This window comes from Phialemonium atrogriseum (assembly GCF_030411735.1).
Source record: "Phialemonium atrogriseum strain 8032-3 unplaced genomic scaffold QBC33scaffold_31, whole genome shotgun sequence".
In the NCBI taxonomy this organism is placed as follows: Eukaryota; Fungi; Ascomycota; class Sordariomycetes; order Cephalothecales; family Cephalothecaceae; genus Phialemonium; species Phialemonium atrogriseum.
In genome coordinates, this window is record NW_026848168.1 from 160,384 (window position 1) to 174,656 (window position 14,273).

A 14,273-nucleotide genomic window follows, 5' to 3' on the forward strand; every position below is an offset into this window, starting at 1 on the left:
TAAGTAATTGTTTGTTGTTGCTATTTTGTTTGCGATGGTTTTAGTCGATTGCGTAGATACCACTATTGATTAGATTAATCTTTGTATCCCTCAACTAATACAACTGCTACGCAGTGGGAACCCACCACCAAGCAAGTCGTCGCCACCGCCAAGCGCGTCGCCATCAAGCAAGTCGTCAACTACCAGACTCGACGCTGGGAGGAGTGCCGTCGTCGGCCTAATCGGCCTGGCCGTTTTTGGCACCTTGTCTGTGTCGTATCTGCTATAATTCCCCTTTTTTTCTTTGTTTACCTTTCGGCATTTCCGGTTCAGCACTTTGTTTACTTCGTGTAACCTTGCATTTTCTTGATACCCGCATCCGCATTTTTGCGATAGATAGAAGGGACGGCGTGGCGCACAAAGCCACCAATGAATCTCGTTGCACAGACTCTTGACGGGCAGACTGAAGAGGGGGAATGCTGGAAGTAAGAGGCGTTGGGTGAAGCCATCGCCGGGGGGAAGTGGGACGTCCAATTAGAAGGCAGCATTGCGAGCATGGAGATTGCGTCGACAGGGAGGAATAACGAATCATATACGGATACCCAAAGGTCAATAATATTTTCTACAACCAACCCCCACAGGCCCTACTCTACACCACAGCCACCAGTATTTCATCAGTGATACACATAAGGATGAACCTAGGTATCTAGGTAGTCGCTCTGTCCTAGCATAGTACCTACGATACATACATACACACGACGAAGAGGAGTGATCCCCCGATCCATTCAAGTGCCCGCCCAACTCCGCCCGATAGGAGGTAATACGCGCCCCCCTCGCTGCCCCTCAAACGCCAGCATGTCTCCTCCACCCCTTATCAAACGGAAGAGGCCATCAAAAAGAGACCCCAAGGCAATAATTACAATCTACCATTGCGGCGGCGCAGAGAGAGAAAAAAAAAAAAAAAAAAAGTCGAAATAAAATCACAACCTCGCCCCGCCAGCCCTCCAAGCCCCCCTGGCCCCTCCGGTAGGCCCGTTCGCAGCAGCGCCGAGGTTATGCAGCCTCTCGCCAATGAGGTAGGCCTCGTCGCGGGTGCGGGCCCCCCACCCGCGGAACACGCTGACGAGGCCCCACAGCGCCGCTCCTGCCGCCGCGACCAGCGCCGCCGCGGGGAAGCTGAACCGGTACACCAGCACGAGGGCTGCCGCCTCGGCGAGCCGGGGCTGCTGTTGCTGTTGCTGTTGCTGCTGTTCCCAAGCCGACCTCGCGAGGATATTCTCCGGCAGGCCCCGCGCCGCGAGCAGGCTCGCCGCCGCCAGGGGCCCCGCCACGGCGGCGGACCACAGGGCCAGGCCCGGGACGACGAAGGCGCGCGTCAGGACCGACAGGTCCGGGTCGAGCCAGCCGCGGCGCAGGACGGCGCGCACGGCCGCGGCGAGGCGCGTGTCCGGGTACCAGCCCGTGACGGCCCGAACGCCCAGCTTGAGGTAGAGCATGCCGATGGTCCAGGCCTGGATGACGCACACGGTGTGGCTCGGACTGAGCTGCTCCGCCGTCAGGGCGGCGGCGGTGGACGAGTCGCCCGAGATTGCCTGTTGCAGCGCGGGCGTGGTCGCGGACAGGACGCCGCTGTACATGTAGGTATGCAGCGGGATGAGGAGGTAGAGTTCCAGGAGGGAGATGGCGAGCATCGGGAAGACCACGAGCAGGAAGAAGTAGGCGTAGATCAGCTTCACGGCTCGCAGGGCGACGTGGGCTGCCCGGCGGACGCCCTCTCGGCTAGATATCGAGCGCGCGCCTGCCGCTACCCGCGACCGGGCCTTCTCGAAGATGGAGCGCGCGTGGAACACGGCATACGCCGCCGAGCCGAGGATGTAGATGCCGATGCTGAAGGCGTAGATGTCGTTGGTGCGGATGTGCGCCGGGATGAGCAGCTTGAACATTCGTCGGCCAAAGACCAGCGGGACGATGGTGATGCCGACGCCGGTCACGGCAGCGAAGATCCATATGAGCATGATGAAGAGGAAGATGCGAAGGCGGAAGAAAGGTGGGATGTAGACGAATTGGTATTGGCCGGTCGAGTAGAGGTCCGTTTCGGCTTGGTCCGGCTTCCCGTCTTTCCTCTCGTTTTCCTCCGTGACTTCGAGGAACACGCTCTTGCCCTTGGGTATCTTCACCTGGTCGGATGCGGGAGCGCGGACAAATCGCCCATCGGGCATTAGCTCCTCGGTGCCGGTGAGACTGGCCTTCCTCAGGTTTAGCGAATACATCCTGTCCTCAGAGAGGGATGCTGCCGGCGGCTCCTTGCCGCCCTCAAACGTGCGCTTCCAAGTCTTCGGCACGACCACTCCCTTGTCATCATCCAGCTCGAGGAGGAGCTTCCTCCACCACGGGCGTTCGCGGCCCGGCGCATCTACTTCGAGTGCCAGGGTGCCCTCTTCGTCGATCCGCCTCTCCCCGAACAGGAACCAGGTGAGCCGCAGCACACGGGCGCATTTGCGGAGCCACCAGGTATACATGGCGTGGAGACCATCGCTTGGCTTGAAGAACTTGACGGCGAGGGGCATGAGGAAGTTGTAGAAGAGCAGGTCGATGGGGAACTCCAGCACCGGCTCGTTGGACGAGTAGTGGATGGGTAGCACGTTGGGGAGCGAGAAGGACAGGCCCCATACCACGCCGCCGAGGCAGACGATGACCAGCGCCCCGTAGACGAAGGCCGAGAAGAGAATCTTGCGGAGCTGCGTGGTGACGTTGCGCTCGAGCACGTCGCGGACGGGATGGAATTCCGGGTCGTCGGGATCCCGGATGAAGTAGAGCACGCCCTTGCGCAGGATCTTCCTGCACATGGACACGAACAGGGCGAAGTGGAACATGTATCCGGTGCCGACGAACCAGTGAACGAAGATGGATGTCAGGGGATAGTTCAACGTAAAGAGGAGCCTCGACTTGATCGTCGTGTCTTCAAAGAGGGGCAGCAAGGCGAGGTCGAGCAGCAGGCCACAGTAGAGCGGAAAGGCGAGCATCTCGATGCCGATGATGAGGATGACCTTCATCACCCCGCTCGCCTGGTTGAGCCCGTCGATGATGGACGCCTCCCACTCCTGTCCAGTCTGTCCGGACGAGAAGGGTGTGTCCCGCCGCAGATATAGGGCGGCGATGAGCGACAGGGCAAGGTAGCCGCTGAGGATGGCCCAGAACCGGTCCATGCCGCCCCAATAAGCCAGTTCGAGGTCGACGGGGCCGGACGGTTCGGGCAGATTCAGGTTGATGACCCAGGATTCGGGATGTGAAAGGACGATCGGGACTACTTTGAGGCCGCCCCAGACAGCGCCGGTAACGTTGGCGGCCAAAGACACGGCTTCTGCGCCCCTCGACCAGTAATCACCCGAGAAGAGAAAGGCGACGACGTGGCCCAGGGCGGAGAACGACGAGGCGACATGGCCCTTCACGACGAGAAGGGACTCGTGGCTGATGGCCGAGAAGTTGCGCACTTCGCCGCTGGCGAGGATGGGTATCTCAGCCATGAAGCTGTCTCTGATCCTCTCGGCAGCGTTAGTGGACATGTTCCAGGACCCGGCGAGGGTCGTGTTTGCGACACGCGAGGCCACCTCGGAATCGGTGACGGCGTAAACACAATACGAGATGGACCCCGAGACCGAGCCCAGGACGATCAAGGCGAGATCCTGCACAAACTTTGACAGGCTAAACAGGATCCTTGCCGGCCGCATCGGATTGGCAACAGCCCAGACCGTGACCCTGCCGACATTGTACGGCAGGAATATGCCCACGAGAATGGTGACCGACACCAGGAATGCGCAGAATATGGCGTTCTGGAAGAGGCCGGCGATCGGTCCTCGCATGCCGAGGAGCTCCATAATCCCCTCGAAGTCTTCGGCGTCCTCGATGGCGTCGGGATCGAGGCCGGCTGCTACTGCGGCCTCGACGACCTCTCGATCTCGCTCCGCGTCTTGGCCCATATCGCCAACCCGCACGGCATCGGCAAACACGCCATCTTCGCCGTCGCCAAGATCATCCATGTCGTCCTCGTCGTCGTCGTCGTCATCCACGACAACCAGCTCGGCGGGGTCGATGCGTTCCACATCGCGCCACATGAAATCGGCAATCCGATCGACGAAGTTGGCAGGTTGGCGCCGTGCTCCGCGTCCACCATCATTTGGGCGTGGTTGGGTGTTGAAGTCAAAGTCCGGCAAGTCGGGCTGAGTGGCCGGTTGTCCGGGTTCGACCTGAGCATCGGCTGCTGGCGGGGGGCTCGAAAGGCGAATCTCCTCCCTCGTGCTTCCGGCTTCTGCCAGGGTGCTGGATGGTGCGCTTGGAAATCCGAATTCGGCTTCTGGTCCGACAGGTCCCGACTCTACAGACGAGTGCGGTTGAAGCAGAGGGGCTTCAACAGACGCCGGGGTGGAAGTTGTCGAGGTAGCAGAAGGCTCGGGCGGTGGCAAGTCTGAGAACGACCAGCTGTTGTTGGCCAGCGGATTGAGAGTGTCGTTGGCCTTTGGTCCATCCGTGTTTGCCCGTGGCCTCAGAGGGTTTCCCAGAATTACCGTAGGATCCTCTCCGTCGTCTTCTTCGGCCTTCTGCTTCCCTTTACCTTCCGTGCTCCCATTAGCCTGCACGTCCACGCCTCGATCCCCGATCCAAGACCAGTCCGCGCCATCAAGAGGCGGCGTTGATTGCCCTTGTTCCCATGTGGTGCGGTCCGACGCATCATACCGCGCTCCCGTGGTCGTGGTGTCAGCGGATGCCAATGCTGATGCAGATGCAGATGCAGATGCTGATGTTGAGGATTCTGCAGCGCCGGTTCCGTCCCAGTCAGACACCCTGTTGCGGTCTATAACTGCCCTGGTCAGTCTGATCCAATAGTCTAGCTTGTCTTCCAAGTCCTGCTCCCTAGCCAGGGCGAGGATCTTCTCGGGATCACCTCCCGCTAACCGGTACAGCCGTAGGTAGTCATGCAGCGCCGTACCATCGGCCTCGCCGATGCCGGAGCCATTGGGATTCGGCACGTGCAGTTGATTCGGCTGAGAGCTGGGAGTAGGGCCCAACCCAGAATTAAGTCCCAGCCCGGAATCAAGTGTGTCGCCCTCTGCTGTTTGGGAGCGAGACGCTCGGGAGCTCGACTCCAGCCCAAGTCCAGACTGCTGACCCTGCTCGTCCTCGGAATCGTCGGAAGAGCCACCATACAGCACCCGCGGATGTACATCTCGATGTGCTGCTCCCAGGTGGCCACGGATTCCATCTTCCCCGTCCACTACGAGAGGCTCATTCTCAGCATCACCGTCTTCGTCGTCCGAAACATGGGGACCACCTAATTCCTCGACCTCTTCCAAGTCAACCTCCACTTCTTCCTGCGGCGGCGGCGGCGGATTTGGAGCAGCGAAGGCGGCCCGCATGTTTATCTCGGGTTGCTGCTGTACCACGTAGTCTCTGACGAGGATGATGAGGATGAAACAGACGATGACAAGGACAGTTATGATCTGACCCTCGAGCATCGCAATGACGGCCTGGTTAATGGCGGGGACGCGCGTCAGGTTTCGCAGGAAGCCAACCTCGCTCAGCAAAGAGGCATGACTTGGCGAGGACGAGGCGATCGCGTTGCGGACAGCCAAAGTCGAGTTGGCCAGCGAGAGCTTCTCGGTCAAGGTGGCGCTGCCAAAAAGGAGCCGGATGATGGTCGAGGCGAGGGGGTCGGCCAAGGTAAGGTTCATGCCGTACAGGTTCTTAACAAGTTGCGGCACTGAATCTAAGGGGAGTTGATCGATGACTCCGCCGATGGTCGCGACGGTTGTCGTGGCTGCAAAGAGAGGGCTCGAAGGGCAGACCGTTGTCCCCATTTCTGCCAGCACGCCGACATTGCTTCCTTCGGCGGCCACACCATTCTGCCTCCCGAACAGTGAGCCCCCGCCGACCAGACCCTCGTCACTTATCCAGAAGAGAAAAGACCAGACGGCGCGCATCACATATGGCAGCCATCCCAACCAGACACTCGCTACCAAGGCAACCCGGAGCCAGACCAGAAGGTTTCGAAGGAGGAACTTGGCCAGGTGGCTGATGAAGATATGGATGGGCAGGGCTGTCGGCATGTCGGGGGCATATAGCTTGGTGAAGCGGAAGGGCGTCTTGCAGAGCTCGCAGTGTTTCTTCTGCGAGTGTGACAGCCACTCCATCAAGCAGTCCTGGTGCACATACTTGATGCTTCCGCTGCACTTGCATGGGAAGAACAGGGGCTCCTCCCCTGTGCCCTCGCCCCTGCATATTCGACAGGTGTCGGGATCTGCCGCTGTGGCTGACTCGGCGGTAGGAGGGAAGCGCGCTGATGATGTAGAGCCGTCGCCCATCACGAGAGTAACGGTCGGGTCGGCTCTGGTGTCGCCCATCACGAGAGTAACGGTCGGGTACTGGTTGAGAAGGTTGGAGGTCGGAGGTTAGAGCTCGGAGATTGGCTCTAAAGAGGCGCCATTCGACTTTGCGTTTTGCCAGAGGTGATCTAACTCGGATATCATGGGAGGGCAGATCGCTAAGAAATCCAATGCGCAACAGGCTTCAGGCTTCAACAGGCCGACTACCGAGCAACTGTATTCAAGTCACCGGAACGGGATTTATTAGTGAGGCAGTCGATGGGAAAGGCGCAAGGCGCAGCCTCGGGAACTTTGCAAGGACTTGAGAGAGTGTGTCTGCTGTTGGGAGGTTTGCCGATTGGGCAAAAAGAAGACGAAATGCGAGGTGGAAGGCAACCTAGATGGGAGGCGATAATTGCATCTCATAAGCTTCATCGGAGGCGGTGACTGCTAAGTCCGACATCGCATCACGTGCATGGGGAAGCAACCATGAACGGGTCACGTGCCCACTGTCGAGCTTCCATCAACCGAGAAATCCTCAACTTCTGCAGGCCTACAAGTAAGTACCAGTACTATGTAGATAAGTGAGACGGTGAATCTACTATATACACGTCTATGGTAAGTTGGCGAGTATTTAATCTATGCCATCATTCTCCAAAGCTATAATCCAATAATGTTGAAGCGATGGGAGGAGGATGAAGCAAGCCGCCAGATGCAGGTCAGAAGCTCCAGTTGATCACACGGCACTGATGACGTAGTATCCAAGCTCCGTTGCAAGCAGTCAGGAAGTTAGGTAAGCAGCTGTTGGCTGGCAAAGTGGAATCATTACCTACAGTACTTGCATTGCACATCCTACCCGGTTGCTTGATCACAATAATAATCATCATTTGTATGTTGCAAGTAATGTCGCCTACCTAGGTATTCCTGGGGGGTTGTTTACAGTTTCAGAATTGACTGAGCTCGAGAAGATTCTGCCGAGCCGGGAGGCTTGTTTTGATTCTACCCCCCAGCCCCCCCTGCAGCTCGCTAAAAGCCTGTGACATTGTCCAAGCTTCATTTTCCTCTTTTTTTGAGGTGTCATCATCGTCGGTCTCACCTTGAACCTCACTCGCAACTGCGAGGGTTAAAGAAATACCTCACCCTCCCCTCCTGATCCCCATACTCCTCATTCGGCCTTTCCTGAGTCATTCATTTCTGTTTGACTGATTGGCACGACCTTTATCAGCCGTCATCATCAGCCTGGCGCTGGACACATCCTCTCACCATGGAGGATACAAATGGATCTCTGAAAGGCTCCCACGTCGTGGACGGGATGAATGGGTCCCTCAAACCCTCTCTCAGTGGATCCACAGGCATATCTAGGAGGAGAACGGCGCACAAAGGGCCTAGTTTCCTGGCCCGCAGCTTCAGCCTCGCGGCAAGGTAGGCAGGCTCCCCCTCCTCCAATCACTCCCAACACGTCTCCCACACTCATCCCCATCTCTCCTTCGTGCCACTAACTTCCAGCCAGGGTGCTTACTTGGTACTCCATCGTCACCATACTTTTCCGATGCCCGTCCACTTTAGAAGCATGCGACGAGACCTCTCCCGCGATCTGTAGGCCATACCTCCAGATCAGACACGCCGTGTCACCGCACCTTGAACCATATTACGATGCCTACGCTGCGCCGTACGTCGACCTTGTTCGGCCGTATTACAACACCCTCGACCGCGTAGTCATCGCGCCTAGCTGGGGCTACGCGTCCAAATACGGCGCGCCGCGAGTTGCACAGGCACAGGCACACGGGAAGGCGCTGTGGGAAACGAATGTCCAGCCGCAGTTGCTGAAATACCAGACCAGCGCGAAGGCCCGGTACGACCAGAGCCTCGCCCCCCACATCTCCCGTTTCTCGACTACCGTGGGCCCATACTACGATGTTGCGAAGACGAATGCTTTGCAGACGTACTACGAGTTGCTGCTACCGTCTTACGAGTTCATCCAACCGTATGCTCACCAAGGCTACCGCGCCACTTCTGCCTTCGTTACCGACACGGCTGTCCCGTCGGCCGTCTGGTCGTTCAACAGGACCTACGTTTTCCTCGACAGCACCATCTGGCCACGACTAAGGGTCGTCTACGTTGAGAATGTCGAGCCGCAGCTGGTCAAGATTGGGCAACGGCTAGGCCGCTACAACGGGAAGACCCGATCTCAAACACCCGTTGTACAGACGTTTTCTAGGTAAGAGTACAGATCATGTTTGTTCTACTTTATTTGCGTCTAATCCATATCATAGTCCAGTGAGCACTGCCGCCTCTTCCTTCACCAAGCCTGCCCCGCCTGCATCGTCGTCCTCGGTGGCCACCTCATCTACTACTGAAGAATCATCGAGCACCCCTAGCCCCGAGACGTCCAGCGTACAATCCACCGAGCCATCTCATGCCGCGGCGGAGCCGGCAGGGCTAAGGAATTCCGCCGAACAAATCCAGGCGCCCGAGCTTGAAAAGGGCGAAGAGGGGAATGAGGTGCGCAAGACGGCTCGCGAAATTGTCGCCGAGGATCTTAGGGATTGGCAAGAGAGATACGCAAAGGCGGCGGACGAGGGCGCTGCCGAGATGGAGGACCGCGTCGCGGAAATATCGAATCGCATGATCAGTCAGAGCGTGAAGAGGACTGGCAAGGCGCTGGTTGGGCAGCTCCAGTCCACCGTGGTATCCGATCTCGTAGCCTTGAGACGGGATATCCTGAACATCGTCGGCGCCGTGGCCAAGGGGAGCGCCAGCGCCGAGGCAGCCAACGAGCAGATCAACATAGTGGTGCGCCGAGCTGGCATGTCGATCAAGGACAAGGCCCAGGAGGTCCGCACCTGGCGGGAGAAGTACGAGACTGAGTTGCAGGCGTCGATAACAACAGCTGCCCAGGAGCACTTCACAATCCTGGACGGGATCCGAGACCTCGCCATCCAGAAGATTGGCATGAAATGGGCCTGGATGGACGGCGTCACGTATAGGGACTGGGCGAAGTACCACCAACTGAAGGGCCGGTTCGACGAGTGGCAGGGTGACCTGCACAAACTGATTGTCAGCCACCCCGCCCTCGAAGCCGCGCAGCTCGAGGGTGCCAACATCGAGGACGAGGCCATGGCGCTCGCGCAATCTGCCGCCAAGGAACTCGCCCGCCTGAAGCAGGTCGCCGGCTGGAAGATCGTCGCCAAGGACGCTACGACCGAGTTTGACAGCGAGCTGATGAAGCAGGCGGCCGAAGCTGTCGAGAGTGCCAGGGCTGCTGAAGAAGCCGTCGATAGCGAGGTCAAGGGCCGGACAGACAACGCGGCGGATACGGCCGAGTCCGTCGCCGAAGCAGTCGTCGGCGAGGCCGCATCCGTATTCGAGCCCGCAGATGCATCCGAGACTGTCGTGTCAGCCGCTGAGCCAGTCGAGAATGCCGCTTCGGCTGCGTCGGAATCACTCGAGGCTTCGGCCTCAGTTGTCTCTGAACCGGTTCACAGTGCCGCTTCGGTCGCGGCAGAGTCCGTCGGTAGCGCCTCTTCTATTGCGTCGGAGTCGCTCGAGAGCGTTTCCTCCGCTGGCGAGAGCGTTGCCAGTAGTGTTTCCGACGATGTCTCCAGCTTCGCCGAGGAAGCCGCGTCGCCGACTTCCAAAAACCTCAAGTCATCAGCGTCCGGAACGATCAGTGAGGCCACCGAGCAAGCTTCCAGCGTAGTCGAGGAGCTGTCCAAGTCAGCCAGCAGCGTCGCTTCAAGCGTCGAGACCGCCATTACGGACGATACCGAAGAGCTGGGCCAAGACGCCCCCGATCTTGCCGCGGAGGCGACAGCGGCCGTCCTCGTCGAGACTCCTATCATCCTTGGAAACACAACCGAGCTTGAAGAGGATGGGCCGGCTCCGGTCGAATTGCCGGTTGAAGAGTCGGAAATCGAAGAGTCGGTGGAGGAGGACTCGGAGGAGGAAGACTCAGAGGAAGACGACACACCGATATCATCAGCGACCGCTTCGGTCAAGTCGGCCATGTTCGGCGCCGCGGCACAGTCTGTTCCCAGCCGCGAACCCGTCTTCGACGATGACGCCTTTGACAACGCCGCGAGCGCGATGAAGTCGATCCGGACCGAGCTGCCCGCCTCACTCGCATCCATAGCCGAGTCAGCCTACTCGGCAGCCAGCTCTCGTGCTGACCAGCAGTACTCACGGGCACTGTCCATGGTGTCTGCGCAGATACGTGGGACCCCGAAGCCGATGCAAGAGAAGATCCTGGCATCCGTCACGTCCGCATACAGCGATGCCATGGAATCCGCCAGGTCTCGTCTCGACGACGCACTCCGAGTTGCCCGCGAGCAAATTGGCGCTACGTCGACAAGTACAAACATACTTCCCACTTCCATCCCCGTTCCAACGGTTCCGACGGTGGACTGGTCGCGTGTCGAGTCCATCGCCGCAGAGAGACTCAACGAGGGACGAGCTTGGGCTGAGGAGCAGTACGAGAGCGCAAAGATAGCCGTCGGCCTCGCAACACCAACCGCCTCCACCCCTGCCGAGCTCGCAGAGAAGCTGCTCGACAGCGCGAAACACAACTACTACGCCGGCCTGGGCGTGGCACACGCGCGCTACTCGGAATTCATCGAGGCCGCCTCGGCCGCCTTCAGCTCCATGACGGCGACGCCGACGCCCACCGATCTGGCCGGCACCGTCTCATCCGCGGCGTCGGTTGCCAGCGAGTCCGCCGTTTCAGCGGGCGGGGCTATTGCCGACAGCTGGGACGCCGCGCTCAGCGGGATCAGCGCCCAGGTCTACGGGGCCCCGACCCCGACGCCGTGGTACGAGAGCCTGTGCAGCGCGGCCAGCGACGGCGCAACATCGGCCGCCGCCGCGGCCGGCACACACGCCGCGGCGGCGACGGAGGAGGCGGCAAGCCGGTACTCGGCCGTGAGCAGCATCGTCTCGGAGCTCGTCGCCGGCAAGGAACCTACCTTCACGGAGAGCGTCTACTCGCGCCTCGACGCAGCCTACTCGGGCGTCGCGGCGTCGGCGGTCAGCCTCGCCGGCGAGGCGCAGGCCACGGCGTCAGAGGCCTTGGACAATGCATCCGAGGCAGTCATGAGCGCCGGCGAGCGGGTGGCCAGTGCGGCGTCGGGGGCGGCGGAGGCCGTGAGGGATACGGTTGGGGGAAGTAGTAAGGATGAGCTCTGAGAAGGTGATGGATGCGGATGCGGATGTGGATAAGACGGCCTTGCGACGTGACGAACTTTTGACGAGCGCGTGACCTTTCCTTGATGCCGACCTGAGCTGGGAACGGACGGGAATGGGAATGTTTCACGGCACGTAGGGCGTAATGATGGTCCGGCACGCGCGATGCAGACCATACGGGTGACATGGTCGTGGAATGGACAGGTGATGGAGCTATGGGGAGGCATTTTGGGTGTTTTTTTCTTTTCCTTTTTTTTTTGGACCGGTTTCTCTTTTCCTATTATCGCAATGCTCAAGGGTTTCCCTCGTTTGTTTGTGGACATATACCCTCGCCTCGACACAACGGAACTAGCTACCTACCTCCTTTCAGTCTCTTGCCCCTCTCGTCTCTGGCTTGGTGCTTTTTCTTTTTTTGTCTGGCTATATTCTTTTGTAAAAATCGGAGCGCGGTCCAGTTTTCGACCCGACAGGCTGTCTTGTCTAGTCTCGTCTCAGGCGATATGTACTTTTTGTGTATCTTGATAAAATCAGTACCTCATTCGAGATCCCCCAGTACCTGCCAGGGCTGGCATTGATCGACATGTGAAAAGGAGGATCAGATATGGACTAGTTCGTACAATGGCGCCCCATGTAGACTTCTTCAGCCAGCCCCCCCAGCAACCATGCTTGTGTTGAGAATCATAGTAGCATCGCATGCCCGGGGTTCCCCTTGGATCTCGCTGCTGATCGATCACATTACCATTCGTTGATACACTACTTGGCGTAGTGTAGACTCCCGGGGTCTTTCCCGGCCAAAAGAAGGTCATATGCGGTAGACGATCGTCGCTCATCTGCCGCTCCAACGTCCGTCGAGATCCTTAGCGGGTGAAGATCGTCATATTACAGATTTGCTAGCCTCGCATGCCAGCCCCGTGGGCCGGGATTCGTGCTCGTTGGCGCGCATTATGGGCAGGCATCTTCTTTTTTCAGCTGGGGAGGGATACACTAGATAACCGCTGACAACATCGACGATGGAGATGCTACGTGGTACGTTGTGGTACTGAGTCAAGGTCAACTTTTTTGGGGCCGATCTGCGCTGGTTATTTGCACAACTTTTGGTCTGTTCTTATAAAACCACTCAAAAGTTGGTCGTGTTCTCGCCCCTGAACTAAGTCCAAAAGGTTGTGCTAAAGCTTAGCCAACCCCCTAAACTAAACAAGTCCCGACACTAAGGATACCGACGACGAACTTCCAACTCCCGGGTCTTGGATCTTGGATCTTGGATCTTGCCCTCGAACTGGTGGAGCCGGCACCCAACAACCCCCTGGCCGCAGCTACGGAGGACCTTCCTTCCCCACACACCTAAACAAAAGGGCGCCCCGTAAACTAGTGCATGCCGAACTGGTTCCGCTCACTATGCGTAAGTGGTTGACCAGCGCCAACGCTAACGCGCATGTCGTTCTAACCGCTTGTCTGGTCTGGAACTGCCATTGGACGCTTTCCGCGGATCGTCACACGCCAGGGAATGAAGACAGACAACGCCAATTGCAACGGTCAGTCCAATGGGAAGCATGTGTTGAGGCTGGGAGGAAAGGGGTTTGATATTCGACACTCGAATGACGGCCGAGACAAGATACATTTCTCGAGTCCCGCTGTTAGTTAAGTTAGGCTACACAGAAACAGTATGAGAGAGTCAAGCGTGGTTTCTGAAGAAGTTGGCCTGCACTCCTTTCATTCTTGATAACTAAATATCTATTCGAGGGTAGCAACGCGGGCACATTATAGGTATCTATGGCTTGCAATATGCGGACAAGAAAAAGAGTGAGATGTATGTTCACACACAGCCAGTCCAGGAGAGCAAACAAAAAGAGCGAGCCCTCATGTGGTATTTGATACGACCTGCCTCTACTGGCGGCCCATTTTCTCGTCGGTCCTTTTGTTTTTCTTACAGGGTGAAGCGGAAGCTCGGGTGGTGGTCGCCCATGTTGTTGACCTTCTCCTGGGGCTCGGCGAGGCGGTGGTCCATCTCTCCGGCGTCGCGCCTGGCGTTCTCGCGGCGCATGAGGAAGAACATGGCGGTGGCTGCGATGCAGCCCATCCAGAGCATGCCGAAGGCGACGCCGTAGCCGGTGTGGTAGGTGGGGGCCTCGTCTACGAGGAAGATGTTGGCGCCGACGATGCCGGCGATGTTGCCGAGGGTGATCTGCAGGCCCGACGCGAAGGCGCGCTTCCAGTGGCCGGACACGTTGTTGGCCAGCCAGGCGAGCGGCATGGGCGTCGCGATGTAGCCGCCCAGGCAGACGAGGAAGACGGCGGCGTACTTTGTGTCCCGGCTCAGGCCGCCGTCGGTGGTCTGCGCGAGCAGGATGCTGTAGCCCATGGTGGCGATGAGGACCCCCAGCACGATGAAGCCGTACCGGTGCTTGAGCCGGTCAGAGGCCCAGGATGCGGAGAGCATGCCCGCCGCCGCCACGACGTAGACGGGGATGGTGTGCACCTGCGCCTCTCGGGCGGTCCAGTGGAATTCGGAGAGGATGGTGGGCATGAAGAAAGTGGTGGCGTAGCCGGTGGTGCCGATGCCCATGTACATGAGAGAACTAATTAGGTAATTAATCAATGTCAGCACAGCTCACACACACAGAGAGAGAGAGAGGGGGGGGGGGGGGGGGGCCCCCGGATTATAAAAACCCCCCGCCCCCTCTTTTTGTCGCGGTAATAAAAAATGGGGGGGTTGGGTGGCAGGGTTTACAAGGCGCCCAACCTTGGGACCGCGGCGGGCCC

At 58.7% G+C, this 14,273-nt stretch overlaps 3 protein-coding genes across 3 annotated transcripts in view; 1 reads left to right on the forward strand and 2 right to left on the reverse strand.

Moving 5' to 3' along the window:
* Positions 1 to 959: 959 nt before the first annotated feature.
* On the reverse strand, positions 960 to 6,335 carry QBC33DRAFT_459397 (uncharacterized protein; the record flags this gene model as incomplete). Its single annotated transcript, XM_060424927.1, has 3 exons — positions 960 to 4,596; positions 4,702 to 5,117; positions 5,199 to 6,335. 3 exons carry the CDS (start codon positions 6,333 to 6,335, stop codon positions 960 to 962), a joined length of 5,190 nt encoding a protein of 1,729 aa, XP_060279684.1.
* Positions 6,336 to 7,599: 1,264 nt separating this feature from the next.
* QBC33DRAFT_562804 (uncharacterized protein) lies at positions 7,600 to 11,516 on the forward strand (the record flags this gene model as incomplete). Its single annotated transcript, XM_060430235.1, has 3 exons — positions 7,600 to 7,757; positions 7,846 to 8,553; positions 8,609 to 11,516. 3 exons carry the CDS (start codon positions 7,600 to 7,602, stop codon positions 11,514 to 11,516), a joined length of 3,774 nt encoding a protein of 1,257 aa, XP_060279685.1.
* A 1,768-nt stretch (positions 11,517 to 13,284) lies between these two features.
* QBC33DRAFT_245535 (major facilitator superfamily domain-containing protein) overlaps positions 13,285 to 14,273 on the reverse strand; it is a 2,204-nt gene continuing 1,215 nt past the window's right edge. Inside the window, exon 3 of the mRNA XM_060422946.1 lies at positions 13,285 to 14,089. Coding sequence (XP_060279686.1) covers positions 13,438 to 14,089 — 652 coding nt within the window. The 3' untranslated portion in view covers positions 13,285 to 13,437. The remainder of the gene's footprint in view (positions 14,090 to 14,273) is intronic.